Consider the following 8182-nt stretch of genomic DNA (forward strand, 5'->3'; position numbering starts at 1 on the left):
TGTGTGCAATATGTTTGCGCAATCTATGATGCCCTCAGGTTTTGTTAGGTTAAGTTCGAGTAAAATGTGATGAGAAAATAAAACAAGACAAACTAATCTAACAAGTATAGAGTTTTTATGAGCCAGTTAAATTAAATTCAAATGAATTATCTTTTGAAATTTTAATGAAGTTAGGTGGTCCCCAGCAGAGTCGCCAGACTGTGGGACACGATCCCGCGAGAGGGGTGGGGAGCGAGCCGCCATGCACTCTCTTGGTCTCTAGTACCCACGCGATTGGCGTGTGCTTCTTAGTGTTGATTTAGATTCGTCTTTTATGTGAACTTGGGATCACTAAGGCAATCCGAATTCCACATAAAAGAGACTGACAGAGTCGCCACCTAGATGTGGGATCTAGGACCCGTAATTAACCAGAAGTCTAGACTCGCTACCTGGTTACGAGAATGGAAGGTATGGGGAGTTATCCACCATATGCACCATTCCTGCCCGATAATCGGTCTTCAATTCCAAAAGCTAACTCTTTTAAATTTATTTTAAATGGCTCATTCAACTCTATGTTAATATGCGAACTAAGTGACATGCATCCTAAAATCTGATTTCAATGTGAATCCTAGATGTGTATCTTGATTTCTTAATTTGTCTGGATTCAATCTAAGTGACAGTTCTCCTAGAATTCTAATTTCATGAAAAGTCCTAAATGATTTGATTAAGCATTTGCAAGAAAATTAATATACAAAACACCACAATTCGTTGTGGTGCCGACTCGCGGGTGGTATGCCATCAGACATCCAAGCTGCCTACGTACCCAAGCCTCACTGGGATCAGAGTCGACGTAGTTCGGTGCACCTAAGCTAAGCTACATATGCCTAACTCAACTAGGACACCGACTTAGACGGATTTGACTGTTTCAACAGTTTTAAGAGGAATTATTTAATTCAAGTTGAGGATTTTATTATCTTAGGATTTCATCTAAGATGCTATATGATTCTTATCTGAATGCAAGTTGTCCCTTAGACTAATGCAGGTTTGCCTACATCCTAGTTTACTAGGCTTGTCTTAAGGAAAGATTGGGTGACTAGTGTAACTAGACCTATGGTACGGTTGCTATACATAGCAAGCGTCCGTGATGAGGCTGGACTCCTAACTCTAGGACTTCTTGACACTTAAGACTCCCTAAAACTTAGGACACGACACGACACGACACCAGTGTTCCTAAATTGGGCTCTAAGGGTTCCTAAAGGAATTTTGAATCCAAAGCTCAGGAATTTCCAATTCTTCTGGATTGGTTGAGTCTTTTAAAGTTTTTCTCGAAGGCTTTTAGTTATCTTGAGGCCTTTAATGTGTGTTGTGTCTTTTGAGTTGTTTATTTAGAAGGTTTTGGTTTAACTTGAAACTTTTAGTGGTGTTTCGGTTAATGACTTTTAACAGATTTAGATTAGTATATTTATTTTTATTTATTTTTATTTTATTTTTTAAGTGAGCGAATTTTAGGTTCGTGACTTTTAAGTTAGGTGCATTTTAGATTAACAGATTTTAGGTTTGGTTTGTTTTAGATTAGTGACTTTTAAGATTGGTGTATTTTAGATTAATAGATTTTAATTTTTGTTTGGAAAAGGACATTAATACAAACATGTTTTGACAATTTCACATATTCGACAAAACATTGACCATTAAAAGATCTAACAAACGCAGCCCACTAAAACAGTCATAACTCTTTAACCGCTTGGCCAAATTGAATGTACAAACATGCGTTGGAAAGATAATTTATATGGCTACAACTTTGTAATTTATCATTTTCTATGAATCTGTGGTCTAGAGGTTCGAAATCTGGTCACAAAATGGGCAGCCAGCACTATAGCGGGAATGATATTAGCACCACGACGTTTTGTCCTATTATTTCTTGTTCTCAATTTTGTCATTTTATGTTGTGCCTATGGGTTTTCGTCTCATTATGTTGTGTTTGATTTTTCTTTCTTAATTGTTAATTTTGTTTTATTTTGGTTTATATGCTATTTTTTAGATTTTTGTATGTGCTTCAATTTTTATCTTAATTAATTTTTTATGTTTCAGTTGAGATAGGTTTGAGGGATTCGGATGAGGGTATTAAATGGGATGCATGGCTTAATGGATCATGGAGTGGCTGAGAATATCAATCGAAAAGGCGGGATATTGTTATCAAATAAAATGAGGGGCAGTTGATATCAAAGGAATTGAGCTTTATTTATCAATTTGCAATGGGGCTGTGGTTATCAAAGTGGAAGGGGCTGTGATTATCATTTGTACAAGATGGGTTGTAGATTTTAATTTAAAAAAAGGGTTGTGGTTATCAATTAAAGAGGTGGGTAGTGTGACAAATTGAAGTGGGCTGTGATTATCAAGCAAAAACATGAGCTGTTGATGTCAATTGGAAGTTGGGCTTTATTATTATTTTTTTCAATTGGGAGTGGGGCATTGATTATCAATTCGGAAGAGGCCCCAAAATTGGGTTTCGGATGGCTGTGGAATTGGATGCTTAAGTTGCAGAGATTCAATGGTTTCGAAAATTATTTTTTTTTAGTGTTCTTTATTTAATTATTACTAGCCCCAAAAGAATTAGAATTGGCAAGAGCTTATGGAATTCAAAATCCATTAGATGTTTTGATTCTAAAGAGTAAGAACAGAGGACATGCTTTGTAATTAAGAAAGAAAGAAACACAAAACTCAATGAATAAATAATTGCAATGAAAAAATCAGGAAACATGCAAATCAGAAATCAAAGCTTAAGTATAATGAATACTTACTTGGAGAAGAGAGAACACCTGGGATCAGCCAAGAGCCAAGGATAATTCAACAAGGAGAGAGAGAGAGGCCATTGTTGAGGAGGGGAGAGATGAGCTAAAAGGGTGAGAGAGCTTGTTCGGTCCCCCCCAACTGTGAGAAGGTTACCCCCCGTCCTTCCTTTTTTTTTCCTTTTTTTTACAGCAAAAGCCTATGGGGTATTTATTCTTCAACCTTGAAAAGAAAGCCAATTTTTTTATTTTAGCAAATGTGATGCACTCATCACTACACTCTTTTCTATATTAAAAAACTGTGTGGCTCCATGTGAGGGAAGAGAGAAAATCAAATGCTATCATTTCAACCACAACAAGCTTCTCTGTTCTTTCTTTCTTTTTGTTTTTTTAATTGTTATTTTAAACAACACCGCACCCTCTCCCATGTTAAAAACCGTATGGACTCATTCAAATTTTCTTTTTTTTATTTAGCTTTACTAAACTACCCCTCCATGAAGTGTTGTATGTGCAATCATTTTGCCATATTTCAAATGAGAGGAGAAGCTAAAGTCCAACAATGTTTCTCTTTATATTATAAGGGTGACGGTTGGTGACCTCCTTTTCTCATTGGATCCCCTCAAAATAATTTTTCTAATAAAGAAAGAGAGCTCAAGAGACTTTGCTCATTTAGCCGTTTCACAAACAATTTTAATAAGCTTTCTTTTATTTGTCTTATTCTTGGTGGGACCCACAAAAGATGCCTTTACAATGCGCGGGCCCCCTGTTTGATCCAAATCTAAACAAATGCTCATGGTGGGCCCACCAAACGGATCCAAATTCTCTCTTGCTCGGATTTTCATGAATAACCCTTCTCACCCTTAGCGAGAAAATGCGAAACACAGCAGAAATGATCGGAAAGATTGAGAAAGCGTAAGGGACAGACACGGGAATGGAAAACACTGGAAAATACTGATAACAAGAACACTAACTTCTTTGTTGATTAAGGCGGAGCAAAATGGGGTGTCTACATCGACCGAGATAGGTTTTTGAGCCAAAATGTTTGAGCAAACAGGTAGCCCTAGTCGGGTGACCGCCATAAGGTCGGTCGACCGCGACAGTCAGAAGGACGCCCGATAGGGGCGGGCGACCACGGTGGCTCGGTCGACCACGACGGTCGGGCAAACTAGCCGTTGGGGCTTTCGCATGTTGACTTTTTCAACCCAGTTTTACCCTCAAACGGTCATATTTTCAAATACACTATATACATCATTAAAACCTATCCAAAAAAGCTTTTGAACATTTGAGAAAGATCAAATCTCATTTCTTTGAACTTAAACGTTTCAAATCAAAAGCTAAAATCTCTTTGAGCTTGTATTTTCACATTCTATCAAGAGGTACTCCATAGGGCATTCATTTGTTTATTTCTTTGGAGTGATTGTGAGCTTACAAAGTTGTAATCAGCCTATTAAGAGGCATTGGGAGTTTTTCACTTTTATTTGTTCTTCATTGAGGGTCTTCTCTTCGGGCCGTTAATAATTGTGAAGATGAGGGTCTCCGATTCGGTCCATTAAGAATAGTGAATCCGGCATATGAGGGTGTGTTTCCTCGCCGAAGGCTTCGTGCATATAGGCTTACGCTTTGGCCCTTGAGAAAGGAAAAGCTTGGTCATTGTAAATGGCTCTTTGATTTTGCCTTGAAGGAGGATCAAGATAGTGGAACTCGTGCGTAGACATGAAGAGTGGAGTAGGTCTTATGATAGGCCGAACCATTATAAATCTTGTGTTCATTGTCCCCTTCTCTCTCCCTCTCTTTCTCTTGAATGTGTGGTGATTGGTAAACTGTAACCCTAACTTGTATTTGTGCTTTTAATTAAAAAAGGGTTAGTAAATGCACTCGATTAGAATGTTTAAACCCTAATTGCATCATAATGTATATCAAAACAAGGGTTAACAAATGTGCATGATTAAAATGTCTAAACCTTAGCTTTTATTGATATACCTATTTGAACAAGGGTTAGACTAATTTGTTCTTAATTAAATGGATTAAATTTCAATCTTCGCTTAATTAAGCTGAAAATCTCTAATTGACCAATTCACCCCCCTCTTGGGTTGTCACACTTGTATTGCAGTATGCCAGGTTATTTTTATTATTTGCTTTGTAGCCTTGTACATTTGTGGGAGTTGTCTTGCAGGTGTACGGCGCTGTCATGTCCTACGCCTAGGGTGGGGTTTGGGGCATGACAGAAAAGTGGTATCAAAGCCTAGTCTTTAGGTCCTAGGTAGAATCATTGGAACAAAGGACTTTGATTGTGGGAATTGGGGATTTAGATTAGGAGCATTAAGGAAGCGCTTGATAGGTTTGTGTGTTTCGGGGGCGCCTGACAACACATAAATCAGTCGCACGATCAGGGCCCAATTATAAATTCAAATGCACCTGGGGCACTTGGGAAGCATGCGAGTTTGTGATTGGGTAGGAATCGTGAGAAATATATGATGGATAGATATTGGCTCCAAATGAGAATATTTTGTATTACTATACAATATAAGTATGTAACTATGTATAGATAGTATTCTGATTTAGTGTTTTATTGGATTCAGGAATATGTCGACTTGAGGAGGACGTGGTCTTCGTGGAACTCGAGTAAACCGTACTAGAGCCCTCCATGAAATTATTGGAGGAGATCAGAATGTGTCTCAAGAAGAGCCAGTGATTCTGAAAAATCTGAACCAAGGGGTTCAGGAAGAGCAAGTGGTTCGGGATCCTCCAATTCAGGGAGGTCAAGCACAAAATGAGAATCCTGAGGCACCTCCGCCTCAAGATAATATTGTACAAGAAAGGACTGAGATGAGGAATTTTACGAGAGCCATGATTGGATTGGCAAATCAGCAACGTCAGCAACCTCCACAACAACAGCCACAAGTTGAAGGACCACTAGTGGCAAGACAGCCACATCAAGTGTTTGGGATTTCAAAATTTATGAGGCTTGCACCAAAAGTCTTTAAGGAGATGACTATGGCAGATGATGCTGAGTCCTAGTTAGAGAATGCTGAAAAGGCCTTTGAGGCAATGAACTGCAATAGAAATGAAGACAGGGTAAAATATGCTACTTATATGTTGGAAGGGAGAGCCCTTCATTGGTGGAAGGGAATCCAAAGAAAATATGAGCACCATCAGGGACCTTTCACTTGGGCGATGTTTCGCACCGAATTTCTTGCGAGATTCTTTTCTCATAGTAGTCTGTACCGCAAGCATGAGGAATTCACCCAGTTGGTGCAAGGAGATATGACTGTGGATGAATATGAAGCTAAATTTGATAGGCTAGCTAGTTTTGTACCTTCTTTGGTACGTGACGACGAAGCAAAAAGGAACAAATTTGAATTTAGGTTGGCTATGTATTTGAAGAAGGGGATAGCTGGATCTATTGCCCCGGAATCATATAAAGATTTGGTAGAAAGGGCAAAGAAACTTGAAGTAGTTCATCAGGAAGCTAGAGCCTATGCTCAAGCTAATCAGAAGAAAAGAAATAGAGAAAGTGAAATTAAAGGACAAGCTTTTAGGGGATCAGCCCCGAATCAGCAAGCGCCCAAACCTCCTGCTTTCAAAGAGCCTAGAGGAAAGCAAGTAAATCGTGAGGGCTATCAGAATAAGTCAGCATCGAATGGACCTGTTGCCCCAAAATGTGAACGTTGTGGGAAGAACCACCCTACTGAGACTTGTAGATGCAATACTGGGGCTTGTTTTCGTTGTGGTGAGGTAGGCCACAGAATCTCATAGTGTCCTCATCTAGGGTGATGCCCAATCAGTTCAGAAGACGCCTACGGTTCGAATTCAGACAGTACAGACTCAGACTATTCAGAGCGGAGCTGCCCAAGTAAATTCCCAAGGGCAGCAAAGGACTGACATGCCTTGTGTTCCGGCACGAGCTTTCGCCCTTACTCATCAGGACGCTCAGGTTTCTGTCACTGTAGTATCGGGTACTCTGCCTATAGTCTCCTCTTATGGTCATGCATTATTTGATTCTGGTGTGACACACTCATTTGTTTCGTCTGCTTTTGCTGCACTTCACTGTTTACCTACTCTATCTCTTGACTATGACTTGTGTGTTAGTACACCAGTAGGAAAAGAGATTTTCTCTAACAGAATTTGTAAGATGTGCCATAATAGAATTGGAAATAGAGAAATGTTAGCAGATCTTATCTTTCTAGAGTTGTCTGACTTGATGTGATTTTGGGAATGAATTGGTTGTCAACCCATTATGCATTGGTAGATTGTAATAAGAAAGTAGTAAGTTTTGAAATTCCAGGGGAAGAGAAATTTTATTTTGAAGGGAGTGGAGCTCACTCGACTCCTATGGTTTTGTCTGCTATGTAAGCTTGTCGATTTCTTAGACAAGGTCGCGAAGATTTCTTAGCCTCAATAGTTGAGGCTAATGAGAATGATATGAAAATTGAGAATATCCATGTAGTTAGGGAGTTTGCAGATGTATTTCCTGAAGACCTCCCAGGTCTACCTTCGAATAGAGAAGTTGAATTTACTATTGATTTAGTTTCGGGAACGGCGCCTATTGTAGACACCCCCATTTTGCTAGACCTTAAAAAAGTAAAAGATTTGGTAGTTTGTCAAGTTTCGAGTCCGTATTCCACCTAGGATTAGGCATCCATGCATTTAAGGGTAGATTTCATTTCATTATGGGAGTTTTGAAGTTGATTCGCGATCCTGAAGGTCTCTACGGGGTTCCTCTGGCCTCTGAAAGATGAAAGTTCAAGTTTCCAAGCAAATGAAAAAACCTGCTATTTTTAGAATTTTTAGAGTTTCCCTCATTTTTGCCTATTTTGCACTGCAGGGGTATCTTGGTCATTCCCGATATGTCTCGTTTGATCCCCGAGTTATATTTGAGAAATCTTGAGTGATTTTACAAATTTTGAAAAAACTGGTATTTTTAGAAACTCATAGGGCTTCGAGATTTTCATCATCTTATGGATATTTCAATCATTTCTCATATGTCCAAAACCATCTCGAGGGTACGGCTGATGGATTATGAGTAATTTCGTAAGATTTGGGAAACCTGCTAAATTTAGATCTCTCAAGATTTTCTCTTAGTCTTGCACTTCGGGGGTATTTTAGACATTTCCAATATATCATATTTGGTCCCTAAGTTGTGTCTAAGAAATCTTGAGTCCGTTCATAAATTTTTAAAAATCTGCTATTTTTGGAATTTCTCAGGGTTTTCCCTAGTCTCGCCAAATTCTAGCACCTCGGGGTAATTTGGTATTTTCCTGTGTAATTCTTTTGATCCCCGAAATATGTCTGAGAGATTATGAATGATTTCCTGAATTTTGGAAAACCTGCTAAATTTAGAATTTCTCAAGGGTTTCGCTTGACTTGGAAATTTTATGTGTCAAGGGCATTTTGGGTATTTTTAGGAGGTACCAAAT

At 38.8% G+C, this 8182-nt stretch overlaps 1 protein-coding gene across 1 annotated transcript; it reads left to right on the top strand.

Annotated features, from left to right (window-relative positions):
- The first annotated feature begins 5813 nt into the window (after positions 1 to 5813).
- Positions 5814 to 6972, top strand: LOC143853933 (uncharacterized). The gene is made up of 2 exons (XM_077363628.1): positions 5814 to 6500; positions 6580 to 6972. Exons 1-2 carry the CDS (start codon positions 5814 to 5816, stop codon positions 6970 to 6972), a joined length of 1080 nt encoding a protein of 359 aa, XP_077219743.1.
- The last annotated feature ends 1210 nt before the right edge of the window (positions 6973 to 8182 follow it).

Source organism: Tasmannia lanceolata, unplaced genomic scaffold, assembly GCF_043159265.1.
Source record: "Tasmannia lanceolata isolate RefF3 unplaced genomic scaffold, GAP_Taslan_0.1 ptg000020l, whole genome shotgun sequence".
Classification (NCBI taxonomy): domain Eukaryota; kingdom Viridiplantae; phylum Streptophyta; class Magnoliopsida; order Canellales; family Winteraceae; genus Tasmannia; species Tasmannia lanceolata.

What these genes read in the sequence shown, in the direction of transcription:
- LOC143853933 (XM_077363628.1), top strand. Translation starts at nt 5,814, where the DNA reads ATGAACTGCAATAGAAATGAAGACAGGGTAAAATATGCTACTTATATG. An exon ending in CTTGTTTTCGTTGTGGTGAG is followed by an intron (nt 6,501 to 6,579) that starts GTAGGCCACAGA and finishes GTTCGAATTCAG; the next exon opens with ACAGTACAGACTCAGACTAT.